Genomic DNA, 17,709 nt, shown 5'->3' on the forward strand with positions numbered 1-17,709 from the left:
GCATTCGTCACTGTTCAGTTGCTCTGGAGACGTATGAGTGTATACATGGTGTGTTTCAGCAATTCCCATTGCGGAAATTCTTCCACAAGTTGTAATTATACTTATAAAGGAATAATATTTCATCGGAAAATATTTTTTTTTAGAAATAATGCCGTTTTTCCTTAAAATTATAGAATATTTACAAGTATTACGAGCGTCACCATAGTAATCGAAATAACAATGAATGACACAGTCGACCATTCTTATTATCACGTTTGTTCGTATTGGAGCAAAAAGTCTCATATACTTAGGGATGTTATTCTAAAATAAACCGTAAATTCGTGCGTTAGGATATATATTCAAAAGCTTAATTTAATAGATAAGTTAGTTTTCACTAAAATCAAGCTGTCCAATAAAAGGCATAGTTTACTTGTGTGTACTGTTTAGCTTTCGGTTTGAATGTGTTGATTTTGGCGACAGCGGTTTTCATACGAATTATGACATTTTAGCACTTCTATGTGTCTTGTTATTTAGATTTCTATGGCTGGTAATTATGTATATTGTACCTACATTCATAATGCTGTCTCACTTAGATCCTTATTTTATTAGGCATCACGTAGTTAGTTATGTACATAAAAAATTGTTCTAATCTTAATATATATAAATCTCGTGTCACAATGTTTGTCCTCAATGGACTCCTAAACCACTTAACCGATTAATAAAATTCGCACACCATGTGCAGTTCGATCCAACTTGAGAGATAGGATAGGTTTTATCCCGGAAATCCCACGGGAAATGGAACTATGCGGGGTTTTCTCTGAAAACGCGGGCGAAGCCGCGGGCGGAAAGCTAGTGTTGCTATAAATTTTAAAGCTGGTAAAAAATTGAGTTTGAAACATAACCAGGATATTGTCTGGTAACAAATCTTTAAAATTATTATAATTAGTGTTTAACATCAATATTTACTAAAAAAGATCCGATACGTGACTCATCGTATAAATAAATAACGTCTACAGTTTATTTTTATCGCCAAAAAAGTCTAGTCATGCAAATTGATAAAGTTCGTTTTTTCACGATTTGCGAATGGTTATCGTATTTGTATAATAAATCGTTATAAATTATAGTATTTGTAGACGATGTTATTATAGAATCTATTTTGATCGTTGAAAACTTGAAACGGATGAAATTTATTGTATTTTAAATACGAATTGCATTGAAAATAAATTGACAGGTATATGAGGCATTGAAATTATATTAAACTATATATGAAATGGAAAACAAAAATAAAAGTAACGTATAAATGTGTATGTTTAATTAATACCTTAAATACAACATAAATTTAAATTACATATTATCTTAATCACTAATCTTAAAAACTAAATATTTTTAGCCTTCAGCGAAAACAAAGCAATACAATTCTCAGTCAAAACAATTTATCAAATAATAATTTAGAATAAATACAGAGTCAAGAGATTTTCTTTTTCATTCATCCACGTTTTAATTTATTTTTAATTATTTAATTTTAAGGCAATGTTACACTTAAACCTATTATGTACTTACCTTATAAATACACTAAAAATATAAGGACATTAATTATTATTTATTAGACTTTGGAGCTATAGGGCTTTTCTAGGTCTATTTTTCCACTAGCCCTATCTTTCCATCTCGAAGAAAAACCTTCCACTAGAACGAAAAAGGTTGCTCTTTTTAATAAGAAGTTGTTGGTCTGACATCAAGATATTATTCTCGATCTAGTTAAAGATATTTCTAAGGAATTAGAAAAAAGATGAAAAATGTCTCTGGATAATAAAAGTACATAAAGATTAGTCAAGTTGAAGGAGACTAAAAATTTCCAAAAGCATGATACTGGCAGTTACATATTATAAAAAAATAAACATGAAAAATTCTTAATATGACATTGGAAAATAAAATTTGTCTCCTGTGGGGTTTGATCTCAATCATAAAGTGAAGGTTAGATACATACTGGATAAGGTCTAATTCTCGTTATTTACATATTTAGGCTTTTAAAGGGTTTTACTTTTACATCTATATAAAATAATTAACACGCACTCGTCAAATAAGTTGTAATTACTGTTGTACGCTTTTTAAAATTATTATTCTTATACAATACACCTTTATTTGTTGTCTATGGTTTAACAACTCGTTAAAGTCTTCTAGTAATTTCTGAAAACTCAAACATTACTCAATTTTAAGAAATTTGACCTGAACCTTTTGTTCCTGCTTATTTTCATTAAACTGTAAAATTCAAATGTATATAACCTCAAAATTAAGGAACAATTCAGTATTCATAATCAACACGTTAAATTCAAACGAATTGGTCAAACACCATAATATGTATGTGTCAATTTATTCATTTAGCACTCACACCAAAAATGGTTCTTTACTGAGAGCGTAGTCCACAATTATTTTACATAGATAGGTGTTAAAACTATTTCACGTATTGACTTTTTTCGGTGCCGGTTCTTCGGTTTCACTGGGCTTGCGTTTCCTCTTGATGAGATGTGAAATATCTGAAGCCGCGGGCTTTGGTTTGGATTCTGATGATGAACTGGCTCCGTTGCTTTGGGATTTCTCTCCGTTTGAAGGACAGAGTGTTTCTCGTACTCTTTTTATGGTCTGGAAAAATTAGTGTTATGTGTTATTTCATAATTTATATTCATAGTATATCTCGTCTCGCAATCTAATATGTCAGAGAACAGCTTTACTAAATCATAGATTTATGGATATAACTGATTTTAAATTTTGTTTTCTAACTTCAACTTTTGCAGACTAAAGACTCGGAGGACAAATGATATACTTTCAGAGCTTTTCTAATCTTATTTATCCATAAATTTTTAGATATAAAAAATGAGTTTTGCTTATTGTGTATATGTAATTTAGAATATTAGACATCCAGTGAATAAGGTTATAATTATTGAAACTCATGCATATTTGATTGCAATCCAATTATCTATTTTTTATGACTTTTCCGATTCAAAAGTGCAGAAGAAGTCTGAGAGCTAGCGTGCACGAGCAACTTTGTCTCCGCAACTATTTTGTCTCTTCCACCTATGGGCTAGTATGAAAGTGCGCGCACGTAGCAACGCAACTCCCCATACAAATTGATGGGAGAGACAAAATAGTTGCGGAGACAAAGTTTCTCGTGCGCGCTAGCTCTAATTCAATAAATAAATATCTGAGTTTGACATACTTCATAATCTGAATAATATCATATTATTATCCTGTTATCATCTACCTGACCAGAAGATGCCTGGAGCAACAACTATCTTTACAGCAAAGCATTTATTATAATAGAAAATCTCCTTATTTATAATTCATAAATTAATTAACTATGCTTTAACAAAATGCTTTGTCATTAAAGAGATTAGTGGGACTAAATTTATAAGTTAATTTTATATGATCTGATGGATAATATGAAATATGCAAAATCTATGTAGTTGTTTAACCATATTATTTTCAGGCATCATAACTTTAAAGAAAAATGTTAGATAAATGAAATTTTAAAAGAGCAACTTCATAGTATCTTGAATACCCTCTGTAGAAACTTTTTTGAACCAATGGTAAATATCAAATTACATATTAAGATTATTTCCTTTAAAATCTACCTCTCTCAAATAATCAATATCAATTTTTACATATAAAGGTTATAAAAAACATCAATGGCCACACACCACAAACAAAAACCACATGGCCATCAATGTATTGGGTTCGCTGCAATAACAACACGCGTTAATTTCGAACATGTTTATTTCAAAAAAAAATCACAATACAAAAATGGCCTTGTGGTATAACAATACAATGTTACTTATACAATAATTACTAACCGCTAAAGCGTCGAGATTAAGGCACTGACTATAACATAATACTGACAACAATTTAGAAGTAATTTTTATTGTTACAAGAGCATTGCTACTGACAATTTTATTGAGATTAATGAATATATAACCATAAAAAGTATATTGAACAAAAAAATGGCAATATTTTAATTTACTCATTCAATAATAATATCAAAGTATCATTTCAACAATTAGATGGTAATATTTTTTAAAAGGCACTCATACATATAACATTTCACAAAAATTAGCATTATGTCAGATTAAAAAGATCAGTCTTGAGTCGGCAGTCAATATATATCTATACTAATGAGTATTATCAGTCTACGTAATTTTAAAAATGTTACTCGCGCCAAAAAAGAAAGGAATGGAAAATGGTGGTGAGGAAGCAAGACAGCAATACACGAGTTCTTATGTGTGAGAGAGACAGATCATCAACACAATTTACAATTCCTTCCTTTATGAGCATCGGTTATACCAAATTTGGCATTGTAATTGGCAGAGTACTTATCAATTAATAGTCAGCCTTGGGGATATTTAGGCCTAAAAGATAGCAGTTACATTATGGTTATTACGGTTCATAATAAGCAGTAATAAGGAGGGAATTAGTTTGTAATTTTATGAAGTTATTTGTCTATTCCTACAACTATCTTGTAACAATTTTTAATACTAAAATAGGAATGCAACATCACAGCAACAATTTCACCTAACACTAATTAAAAAAGGGATGTCAAAAACACACAACTTGTAATCCAAAACATAAAACCTTATAAATATAACCATATTCACAATCAACTTCATAAAACTACACACCTAACCTTACTAGTTAGATACGAAACAAGAAGCTTATATCTAATACACTGGAGATTGCACTATGACCATTAACTTGTAACAAGAAAATATGACGTTGAATGACGCCTGTATGTTTTTTTATCCCTTTCACACCTAACTTGGCAAGTGGGTGTGAAAGGGATAAAAAAACATACAGGCGTCATTCAAGGTCATATTTTCTTGTTACAAGTTAATGTTCATACTGAAATCTCCAGTGTATTAGATATAATCTTCTTGATACGAAACTAAGCCTCAACTTCAATATGGCACATATTCTTTTCCCTTATAATCATATTCCGCAGCATGTCTCTAGTCTGCTCAATGCATTCACAGGGTCTTACCTCCGCCTTATAGTCCATCATGTCTTGAATTTTTTCCTGTATTTCCGGTAATAATTCCTTCAACTCCTTTATTTCTCCCTCAACCGAATATAAGGGATCTGCGGAGTATTTCTTGACTGTAGCATCGTCAGTTGCGGTAGGACTTTCCAGTGATTTGATTCTAGTTTCTAGAATATTCGCCGCGTTCTTGAAGTGTGTGATCGCGTCTTCGAAGTTTGACGCGAGGGAATTTGCGAGACCTGCAAGTAATGCAAAATATTATAATTAAAAAAGATTTCCTACAAATTAGCTGTATGTTATTTAATAGTCAAATGTCTATTACTGGCCAAAAAGTTTTTCAATATTCAAGCATGGAAAATGGAATTTACTTTTTATATAGAATAGTTTATTTATAGGGCCGATTTTTAATGCTTGGATAAAACTTATCCGTCCAATAAAGTATTACACGATAATATTAAAATGTCACGTAAACTGTCAAATACGGGCAATTAGAATACGTTTTTAAAGTGTTAGTTTTATACATTATTCGACGAATAAGTTTTATCCAAGCATTGAAAAATCGGCCCTTAGAAGAAATAATAGTCCATTGAATGAGTCCCTCCAAGGGGGGTCTAGAGTGCGTGAGTTAGTAACGTAAGATGTTTCTTCGGAAACATGTCAAGAGTCCCTAGGTAATAAACATACTAAAACCCCGGGACACTAGGAGGAGCCCCGGAGTGGGGGGAGGGGGGAAATGAGTCCATTTTTTCATTTTTCGCTTAAATCTCAAAAACGGTACATGTTAGAGAAAAACTTTCAAGGAAAAGTTGAAAGGCCATAAAATTATCTACAAGTTGTACCTAAATCATTTTTTCCTATATCCTACCGTTTCTGAGTTATACGCAGTAAAAAATGATTTTGGCTCAAACAATTTCCCCATACTACACATCAATCGATCAAAAAATATTTATTTCTTCCAAAAAACTCAAATGTGCAACTTGTGACCGGTACTGATAGATTGCTCTTAATTAGGTCTATAATTGGTAAAATAAACACATTCCTCCATGGAAGCCTTTAGGAGGAATCGATTGTCAAAATATTATATTAGGGCAGTTTGAGTTACTGAACTTGATCTTTTTATTTTTTTCTTCCAAATAACTCAAAAGTGCAACTTGTGACCGGTACAGATAGATTGCTCATAATTAGGTCTATCATTGATAAAAATACTAGATTCCACCACGGAGGCGTTTACGGGGAATTGAATTTTATTAGGGTAGTTACGATACTTGAACTTTTTATTTTTTTTCTTTCAAAAAACTCAAAAGTGCAACTTGTGACCGATACCGATAGATTACTCATAATTAGGTCTATCATTGATAAAAAAACCAGATTCCACCATAGAGGCGTTTAGGAGGTATTGAATTTTATTAGGGTAGTTACGATACTTGAACTTTTTAACTAACTGTCCTAATAAAATTCAATTCCCCGTAAACGCCTCCATGGTGGAATCTGGTATTTTTATCAATGATAGACCTAATTATGAGCAATCTATCGGTACCGGTCACAAGTTGCACTTTTGAGTTTTTTGGAAGAAAAAAAATAAAAAGTTCAAGTATCATAACTACCCTAATAAAATTCAATTCCCCGTAAACGCCTCCGTGGTGGAATCTAGTATTTTTATCAATGATAGACCTAATTATGAGCAATCTATCTGTACCGGTCACAAGTTGCACTTTTGAGTTTTTTGGAAGAAAAAAAATAAAAAGTTCAAGTTCAGTAACTCAAACTACCCTAATATAATATTTGACAATCGATTCCTCCTAAAGGCTTCCATGGAGCAATGTGTTTATTTTACCAATTATAGACCTAATTAAGAGCAATCTATCAGTACCGGTCACAAGTTGCACTTTTGAGTTTTTTGGAAGAAAAAAATAAAAAGATCAAGTTCAGTAACTCAAACTACCCTAATATAATATTTTGACAATCGATTCCTCCTAAAGGCTTCCATGGAGGAATGTGTTTATTTTACCAATTATAGACCTAATTAAGAGCAATCTAATAGTACAGTCACAAGTTGAACTTTTGAGTTTTATGGAAGAAAAAAAATAAAAAGTTCAAGTATCGTAACTACCCTAATAAAATTCAATTACCCGTAAACGCCTCCGCGGTGGAATCTGGTATTTTTATCAATGATAGACCTAATTATGAGCAATTTATCTGTACTGGTCACAAGTTGCACTTTTGAGTTTTTTTGGAAGAAAAAAATAAAAAGATCAAGTTCAGTAACTCAAACTGCCCTAATATAACATTTTGACAATCGATTCCTCCTAAATGCTTCCATGGAGGAATGTGTTTATTTTACCAATTATAGAACTAATTAAGAGCAATCTATCAGTACCGGTTACAAGTTGCACATTTGAGGTTTTTGGAAGAAATAAATATTTTTTTGATCGATTGATGTGTAGTATGGGGAAATTGTTTGAGCCAAAATTATTTTTTACTGCGTATAACTCAGAAACGGTAGGATATAGGAAAAAATGATTTAGGTACAACTTGTAGATAATTTTATGGCCTTTCAACTTTTCCTTGAAAGTTTTTCTCTAACATGTACCGTTTTTGAGATTTAAGCGAAAAATGAAAAAATGGACCCATTTTCCCCCTCCCCCCACTCCGGGGCTCCTCCTAGTGTCCCGGGGTTTTAGTATGTTTATTACCTAGGGACTCTTGACATGTTTCCGAAGAAACATCTTACGTTACTAACTCACGCACTCTAGAACTTTTTATTCAATGGACTATAATTATGACTCATTATTTTTAAAAAATTTAAACTTTAGTGAATATACATTATTTGAGAATTGTATTAATTTATCAATTAAATCTCTACTATGTACAGGACAACCAAACTTACCAATTTGATAATGTGTTTCAGCGATGCGCCTATCATCACTGCGGTACAGTTCCTTTTGAATTTCCAAACAGCTTACTGTAAATCAAATTATTACCATTCAATTAATTATAAACACCATATCTATACTAATATTATAAAGAGGAAAGGTTTGTATGTATGGTTTTCACGCATAAACTACTGGACCGATATTGATGAAATTTGGCACAGACAATCTTTAGACCCCGAGAAAGAACATAGACTACCTTTTATGGCGAAATATGCACGACGGGCGAAGCCGGGGCGGACCGCTAGTGTTTTTATAAAATTGACAGACCAACCAACAAGAGAACATGGGAGATCACCATTTAATTACACCTAACCATACCATACTTTATTTAAATATTTAATAAAAATGTTTTTACACCTCAATGAATTAACATAAATGCCTACTTCATATTTTTTGGTTTCTTACTTCATAAAAAATTTGGTTGTCTGTAAAGTCGGTTTACTGACGATAGTTGAACGTGACAACGTCCGATTGTGCTTCTTTGTCGCTCGTTCCGCGCTCTCGCTTGCACTTCAAGCCTTACATGGAACGCCTCAGAGCGAGGTAACGCCGCATGAGTCATGTTTTTTCGTGCGTGCAGCCGGCTCTATCGAATTATAAGACGTTGTCACGTCAAAAATTAAACAAAAACACAACTTACGCATATCAACAACAGCCTTGTCATATGTTTCACTCTCGAGAGCAACTTCACCGAGTGCAAGATGGACATCAGCTAATAATGTACGAGCAGCTTCCGCTTTCGATTGTGCGCGACGCTCTAGTATGCTTCGGGCGAGATCTGAAATTGTAATGTAAATTATATTTAAGATAAATTAATTTTTGTAATGAAATAAGAAGAGTTAGCTTTAGAGAGAGACATTTTCAAAGAATTCTTACAATTCACTTATTCTAACGTTTCACAATAACACATAAACTTGTACACCTTGAGAAAAAAAAAATTAAAGAATTTGCGGGTGAGTGGAGATTATTTTGAGCAATAATATCGTCTTATTACGGTATGGCTGTGTTCGTGAGGAATGTTAACACGGATATAAAGCAATTCAGTAAGCAATTCAGCAAGTTATGCAACTTCATAAAACTAAATTTCTTTGAACTGAAAGTAACGCAATAACCACAATAATACAAAGATTATGTGAAGTCCATAATTTACTTGACAATACATATTTTTACTTAAAACACTGTATATATAAAAGTTGTTAGTATATATGTATGGTGTTAAAGAATGGTATAAATTATGTTTGTGCAAGTGTGCACTATATAAAATGTAATCAGATTTTATTACAAAATTCGATGCACAAAAAACTTTAACTATAGAATAATATAATAGTTTAAAAAAAACCTAAAAAACACCCATTTAGTTCGGTTTTCTATAAAAACCGTGTTTTTTAGTTTTTTTTAACTATTATTTATTTTATCAAATTAGTGTATTGTCATCGGTCCTCAATAAATCTAAAAAGTTTGAACGAAATCTGGCCGTTTAAAGTGGGTCAAAATTGCGCCCAAAGAAGTCGGTTACAAACAAACATACAGGTGAAGCTAATAAAAAGCGTGTAAAAATACAATATGATTCTTACCTAACATTTCCCAAGCCAGCTGCAGATTGTCAACATCATCTTCATTGTCAAGGTTCACCATTGATTCATCATTAGTTTCTCCATTTGATGTACCCTACAGAAAGATGTAAATATATATTACTAGCGGTCCGCCCCGGCTTCGCCCGTGGTACATGTTTAAGTTTTCTCTACATAAGAACCATCCTCGTACTTCAAGGAATATAATAAAAAAAGAATTATCGAAATCGGTTCAGCCGTTCTCAAGTTATGCGCTTACCAACACATTTTGGGATTCATTTTTATTTTTTATACTAGCGGTCCGCCCCGGCTTCGCCCGTGGTACATGTTTACGTTTTCTCTACATAAGAACCATCCTGGTACTTCAAGGAATATAATAAAAAAAGAATTATCGAAATCGGTTCAGCCGTTCTCGAGTTATGCGCTTACCAACACATTTTGCGATTCATTTTTATATATAAGAGAAGATAAGACTAGCGGTCCGCCCCGGCTTCGCCCGTGGTACATATTTACGTTTTCTCTACATAAGAACCATCCTTGTACTTCAAGGAATATAATAAAAAAAGAATTATCGAAATCGGTTCAGCCGTTCTCGAGTTATGTGCTTACCAACACATTTTGCGATTCATTTTTATATACAGTGTAAACTCTATATAACGTCACTTAAGGGACCGTGCATTTTTCGACGTTATAGAGAGTGGTCGTTAAATGGAGAGAAAGGGAAAATTGCATGATTGGTCCAGAGACAGGAATATTATTTTGACATTGCCTATGAAACCATGTTATCATCGCTTGATCAAGGTCTTCATATTTTTTGTTTCTTAAATTTTTTGGCAGATCGTCCATCTTCTTCGGCATGCAGAATTTTTTCTTTATTTTTCTACGACTGCATTTCTAAGAATCTTCGGTATGTCAGTAAAAAGAATGTAAACAACTACATTTTCATTGATTTCGGCAACTTAGTCAGTACTTCCAAGTCCCAGTTCCTAGTTGTAATGTCTTATTGTGGTCGTTAATTAGAGTGAGCGTGATGCTATATGGAGTGTATTATTGTATAGACAACAATATAAACCAACCAAAGTCGAGAAATCTTGACGTTATACGGAGTTTGACGTTAAATGGAGTGTCGTTATATAGAGTTTACACTGTATAAGATTATAGATTATTTTCTAACAATATGAAACTGTTCTCATTTATATTTTAAACACAATGCATAACTTAAACGATCGAATCTATTCTAAATACCATAAACATTTTAAAATATAAGTATTAAACTTACAATGATAAATTATTTTCTCTATTTAATATCTACGACAGTAGATACTCTCACCACAAAAATAGGGAATTAAATTATTAATATCTAATGATTAAAGGAGGAATAAAATAAATACCCCGCATCATACAGAAAAAAGATTATTACAGTCGAACTGTATTTGTAAACTAAAAAAAGTTTGTATAGAACATTTTGTTCTTCTTTAATACCAGTCTATGTCTAATTCCAATTAATTCAGTTAATCTGTGTTCTACTGCACTTTTATTTTACTAGGTTTCCGCCCGCGGCTTCGCCTGCGCAGTCAATGAAAAACCCGCATAGTTCCCGTTTCCATGGGATTGCATCATTTTCCCGGGATAAAAAGTAGCCTATGTCCTTTCTTGAGTATCAAAATATCTCCATACCAAATTTCATGAAAATTGGTTCAGTAGTTTAGGCGTGATTGAGTAACAGACAGACAGACAGAGTTACTTTCGCATTAATAATATTACTAGCGGTCCACCCCAGCTTCGCCCGTGGTACCTACATGTTTATACTATCCTATCTCTCAAGTTGGATCGAACTGCACATGGTGTGCGAATTTTATTACAATCAGTTAAGTGGTTTAGGAGTCCATTGAGGACAAACATTGTGACACGAGATTTATATATATTAAGATAAGATTAGTATAATTAGTATATTAGTATAACTAGATTTCCACCCACGGCTTCGCCCGCGTTTTCAAAGGAAAACCCGCATAGTTCCCGTTCCCGTGGGATTTCCGGGATAAAACCTATTCTATGTGTTAATCCAAGTTACCCTCTATATGTGTGCTAAATTTCATTGTAATCGGTTCAGTTGTTTTTACGTGAAAGAGTAACAAACATCCATACATCCATACTTACAAACTTTCGCCTTTATAATAGTATTAAGATTAAGATTAGTATGGATTAACTTACAGGCTGTTCATCCTGTGTGCTACTCTCTGGTTCTGGAGCCTCTTCCTCCGCTTCATCTTTCGTGGTGGACTCTGCTTCGCCCTGTTCCACTTCTTTCTCTTTCTCTGTGACATCTCCATTCGCTTCACTCTGTCCTTCCATAGCATCGTCATCTCCGTTTTCTTCTTGTTCTGTTTATATTTAAATTCATGTGAGATAATATAATATAGTAAAAAAAGCTTGAATAAAATGGTATTGAGGAGAACGGATTCACAACCTTGTAGTTTCTCAAAAAAGTGGTAATGCAAGACATAGAAATTTTCCTTTAGTTATTAACCCATTGAGCCCCGAACGGCCCGATCGGTCCACAACACAATAGATTTTCTATTGTGTCGTGATTCCAGGGCCTGAGTTATCAACAGAAAAGACACAAGAATAACAATAAATAAATTGTAAGTGACCCAGCAAGTTTCTACTCAATGCTTTAAAATAGTTAATAATAAAATCAAACATACCATCATTTTCATCATCATCGTCTTCAGCATTGTTTGTTCCTGGCATACCATCTCCAAGGACACCGTTTTCTTCCCTCGACAAACCAAGAAGAGCTTTGCCATACCTAATAAAAAACATTCATATACAAAACCAAAACTGTTTTTAAATTTAAATTATTAAAAAATTTAATTCAATGTTTATATTATTAAATTCGTTTTACAGAAAGTTAACTGAGCTTTATGTTATCACTACATAGTACAAAACAAAGTCGCTTTCTTTGTCCCATGTCCCTTTGTATGCTTAAATCTTTAAAACTATGCAACGGATTTTGATGCGGTTTTTTAAAATAGATAGAGGGATTCAAGAGGAAGGTTTTAGTATATAATTTATTAGGTTTTAGACAAAGCGGGCGAAGCCGCGGGCGGTAAGCTAGTTTATTACAAGCAAGTCTATAATTCTGCTACATGAAGACCTCCAGCCATAACAAGCAGAAATTACACAATTATATACCTAGGTACTCAAAATCATTGAGAGTAATAAAAATAGACATTACCATAAATATGCCTCAGCACATTGGTCTGCAGTGTCACCATGTTCCTTGGCTAGTTCCTCACAAGCCTTAGCCAAGCTCTCGACAGCCGCTCCATAGTCCCTCACGGCAAGATGTCGGCGACCCACTGCCAATAATTCCGTCGGAGTGGTAGGCACTTCGGATACTTCAGCCATCTATTTAAATTATAAAACAAACAATCAAACAATGGCCGAACGTATTTGACCCACAAACAAGTTTGGTAAAAAAACAAAAACTATTTTGCCGGTAAACTGTAAGGGCGCGTTCCCACCGTGTCGTGACGACAGATAATCGTGTAGTTTTAAGTGTCGTGGCTTATATGTTTAAATGGAGGTGTTCACATTTAGAACGACACAATTTACTGTCGTCTACGACAGTTTTTGCAGTGACGACACTTTGTCGTGACAGTGGGAACGGCAAGCACGACAGTCGTAAAACGATAAAAAATCGTGGACGGCAACTCTATGACGTCCATTGAACTCAGGAGAGTAAACGCACTAGTAATCACCAAGCGAACGCAGAGGCGACTTAGGCCAGTAGAAATCGACACTAAAAAACCCTAAATTCGCAAAGCACGATGTAGATTTGAATTTTTGGTATGTTGTTTGGATCAGTTAGGGTGATGTAAATCCCAATTTGCAACTTCGAAAAAGTTGTGCTCGCTGCGCACCACGTGATAAACTGCGAAAATTTTGGACTTTTTTCACTTTTTTCTCTAAAAGTCATAAACTATGCGTTTCCAACAAGTATGATTCAGTACATAAATTAAGGTTATTAAATTTGCAACAAATTAAGCCTAACCGCAGCTCTCTAAACCTTATAACGACTAAACTGTGGCCATTCGAAGATGGTTCATTTTTCCGGAAATATTGAAATTTTTAGTTTTGCTCCCGTTTGAAGCAAAATATTGGCAAAAACCGCTCGTTCTATGAGAAGTTCGTATAATAAAGTTGTAGTGCATATAATTTTCTTTCATAAGAGCATAGAACAAAGTCTGTGAGACAAATAGTTCACTCACAATATCTGAAAAACAAAATAAAGGTAGAAATAGATTTTTAAAGAATTGAAACTGAGGGCATATAAAATCATAAAAAGGATAATACTTTTTCATTTGCAGGATAGGTAATTAACAAAATTACAAAGATAAATTTGAAACAATTTAAATTTGCAACAATTTAAGCCTAACCGCAGCTCTCTAAACCTTATAACAACTAAGCTGTGGCCTTTCAAAGATAGTCAGTTTTTCCCGAAATTTTCAAATTTTTAGTTTTGCTCCCGTTTGAACCAAAATATTGGCAAAACCGCTCGTTCTATGAGAAGGTCATAAAATAAAGTTGTAGAAAATTTAATTTTGTTAATTACCTATCCTGCAAATGAAAAAGTTTTATCCTTTTTATGATTTTATATGCCCTCAGTTTCAATTCTTTAAAAATCTATTTCTACCTTTATTTTGTTTTTCAGATATTGTGAGTGAACTATTTGTCTCACAGACTTTGTTCTATGCTCTAATGAAAGAAAATTAAATGCACTACAACTTTATTATACGACTTTCTCATAGAACGAGCGGTTTTTGCCAATATTTTGGTTCAAACGGGAGCAAAACTAAAAATTTGAAATTTTCGGGAAAAACTGACTATCTTTGAAAGGCCACAGCTTAGTTGTTATAAGGTTTAGAGAGCTGCGGTTTGGCTTAAATTGTTGCAAATCTAATTAGCTTTGTAATTTTGTTAATTACCTATACTGCAAATGAAAAAGTATTATCCTTTTTATGATTTTATATGCCCTCAGTTTCAATTCTTTAAAAATCTATTTCTACCTTCTTTTTGTTTTTCAGATATTGTGAGTGAACTATTTGTCTCACAGACTTTGTTCTATGCTCTAATGAAAGAAAATTAAATGCACTTCAACTTTATTATACGACCTTCTCATAGAACGAGCGGTTTTTGCCAATATTTTGCTTCAAACGGGAGCAAAACTAAAAATTTCAATATTTCGGGAAAAATGAACCATCTTCGAATGGCCACAGTTTAGTCGCTATAAGATTTAGAGAGCTTTAATTAGGCTTAAATTGTTGCAAATTTAATAACCTTAATTTATGTACTGAATCATACTTGTCGGAAACGCATAGTTTATGACTTTTAGAGCAAAAAGTAAAAAAAGTCCAAAATTTTCGCAGTTTATTATTTGCGTACATAATCTTTTTTCCTACTTTCCCAAATTTTGTAATTTTGTTAATTACCTATCCTGCAAATGAAAAAGTATTATTCTTTTTATGATTTTATATGCTCTCAGTTTCAATTCTTTAAAAATCTATTTCTACCTTCTTTTTGTTTTTCAGATATTGTGTGTGAAATATTTGTCTCACAGACTTTGTTCTATGCTCTAATGAAAGAAAATTAAATGCACTACAACTTTATTATACGACCTTCTCATAGAACGAGCGGTTTTTGCCAATATTTTGCTTCAAACGGGAGCAAAACTAAAAATTTCAATATTTCCGGAAAAATGAACCATCTTCGAATGGCCACAGTTTAGTCGTTATAAGGTTTAGAGAGCTGCGGTTAGACTTAAATTGTTGAAAATTTAATAACCTTAATTTATGTACTGAATCATACTTGTCGGAAACGCATAGTTTATGACTTTTAGAGCAAAAAGTGAAAAAAGTCCAAAATTTTCGCAGTTTATCACGTGGTGCGCAGCGAGCACAACTTTTTCGAAGTTGCAAATTGGGATTTACATCACCATAACTGATCCAAACAACATACCAAAAATTCAAATCTACATCGTGCTTTGCGAATTTAATGTTAATTTCCACTGGCCTAACTAGATTTGTAGCTTGCTGATGATGTGTAAACGACAAAGCGACTGCCAGGAAACGATAAAATGTCGTCGCGATCCAATGGGAACAGCTAGATACGACAGTCGCTAAACGATAAAAAATGTTGACGACAAACAATCGTTATAATGGGAACAGGTAAAGACGACAGTCGTCGAACGATAAATTAGTCGTTACGACATAGTGGGAACGCGCCCTAACGGTTACTTTTGACATTTACAATTACAATAGAACTTTTACACATACCACGTGGACAACAATAATGTGAAACTTTCTAATGTAAACTTGTTTGCTATTGATTGTGGATTTTAACAACTTATATGCAATAAAATCGTTTTTATACAGTAAATTCAACACAATTAAAATGCGAGAAATTGTACGTTAAACCTGTTTGTCCTATCAACTCACCTTTCAAACAATTAAGCCAGGAATAATTCAATATTAGGTTTTGCTCGTATCTCCAATTATCTTTTCCTTTTTCCACTGAAATGTTCGCCGAGTTAATGTGGAAAATATAAATTAATTCACTAGAAGCAGCGTCGTGTAACCGATGAACGTGATCTCTCGTAAATAATGGCCGACCGGTGATAACTGAAAGTTGAATCATCTGTCAGATGTCATGTGTCAATCATAACATTTTGTTGCCATAGTAATAATTTTATTTGTTAAATAAAATCGAAGCATTCTTCGATAATTGGATATATTTTAATCCAGATCTATGTTTATGCATATATTCTAAAACAAAAATCGAAATTATGTAACGCCATCTGCGTGCGCTGGTGCAGTACTTACACAAACTTTTTCTTTTTGTTATTATAATGACCTTCGCAGTAATTTCACTTGTATACTCTATAAATGCTCTTTACCTATAGTCTATGCTTTCGATGTCTTCGTTATTCCCGCCACAGATTCCCGCGCTTTTTACTACGATCAACAATATGTTTTTTTTTTATTTTTACTTTTAACTAGTGTGTTTGCATTGTGAGATTGATTTTAATTTTTACTAGGCAGTTGTTGTTTATCTTTGCTTATGATTGCCTTGGGCCGCATCTGAGGGCCGCATTAAATCGTGTCGACGTATCTCTCACTCACAGTCCGCGTCCGAAGATTTGGATTTAAGAAAAACATCCTGAGAAAATGTTTAACCACCTAAAATCAAATGTTTGCATAATGTTGGTATGTGTATTCATACTATAAATTATTATAAATATACCTAGATGAATACCTACAGCATAGTTGCAAGTACTTGCAGCATCAAGTAGTGTCGTCAATTAGGTACATACTTAGAGTTCCACGAATGATAATCTAGATGAACTACAAAATTACCGGTACGGTACCTACAATTAGTTATTTTTCTGATCCTGGAATTTTTCGACTACACTTTATTCTAGTGTTTATTCGAATGTCGATACAGTTTTACTAAAAGAATGATATAAAATTAACTATTTAGGTAAGTAATAACTAACTAATAAGTAACTACTTATGTACAATGTACATATCTATAATAATCCTCATTTTCATTGATTAAGTAGGTATTTGATAATTTCATTTTATAAACTAATTTAACCAGGTAAGAAGCAATTTTATTATTAAGTAACTAGCATTTCGACCGCGGTTTCACTCGCGTGGACTTTGAGGATTTTCGAAGAAATGGCACTTTGGGCATTTATGGCTGCGTGTTAGCGCCTAGCGGTTCCCGCGACTTGGTTCGCGCGTGCGTGGATTCGATTATTCGAATTCCGTGAAATAGAAAACTAAAAAAACGCGTAAGTACGTACATAATACACAATACCTACCTCTGTTTCATTTTTAAAGATCTATCCATATGACGTGTCATTTATTTAATGCATATTGGCGATTTTTTTTTTCCGGTTACATGAACATTGTAAGGATAACCACCCCTAAAATGCCCCTAAACAATTTACTTAAAGATATTAAATGTACGTAGTCTCTAAGTTGAACCTTAATATTTTGTCTATCACTGTAAGAATTTTGTCACTATCGGCACAGTGAATTTTACCTGCGACGCATATTCAAACAGACAAAATAGACAAACAGAAAAAAAAATACCAACTATTATATTTTACTTTCAGTTACTTACTCTATTC

General features: G+C 33.1%; 2 protein-coding genes across 2 annotated transcripts in view; both read right to left on the reverse strand.

Annotated features, from left to right (window-relative positions):
- Tsen54 (tRNA splicing endonuclease subunit 54) overlaps window positions 1–17,709 on the reverse strand; it is a 150,458-nt gene that overhangs the window by 66,488 nt on the left and 66,261 nt on the right. The window lies entirely within an intron of this gene.
- On the reverse strand, window positions 1,277–16,190 carry LOC149486710 (protein HGV2-like). Its single transcript, XM_089698410.1, has 9 exons — window positions 16,010–16,190; window positions 12,748–12,920; window positions 12,215–12,318; window positions 11,721–11,890; window positions 9,513–9,606; window positions 8,579–8,716; window positions 7,893–7,967; window positions 5,006–5,244; window positions 1,277–2,616 (listed from the first exon to the last, which is right to left on the reverse strand). The coding sequence occupies exons 2-9, from the start codon at window positions 12,918–12,920 to the stop codon at window positions 2,434–2,436; spliced, it is 1,176 nt and encodes a 391-aa protein (XP_089554536.1). The 5' UTR covers window positions 16,010–16,190; the 3' UTR covers window positions 1,277–2,433.

The sequence above is a fragment of the Colias philodice genome, chromosome 8 (genome assembly GCF_061535455.1).
Source record: "Colias philodice isolate Cphi_HAF_F1 chromosome 8, ilColPhil1 Martin Lab GWU primary, whole genome shotgun sequence".
Taxonomy (NCBI): domain Eukaryota; kingdom Metazoa; phylum Arthropoda; class Insecta; order Lepidoptera; family Pieridae; genus Colias; species Colias philodice.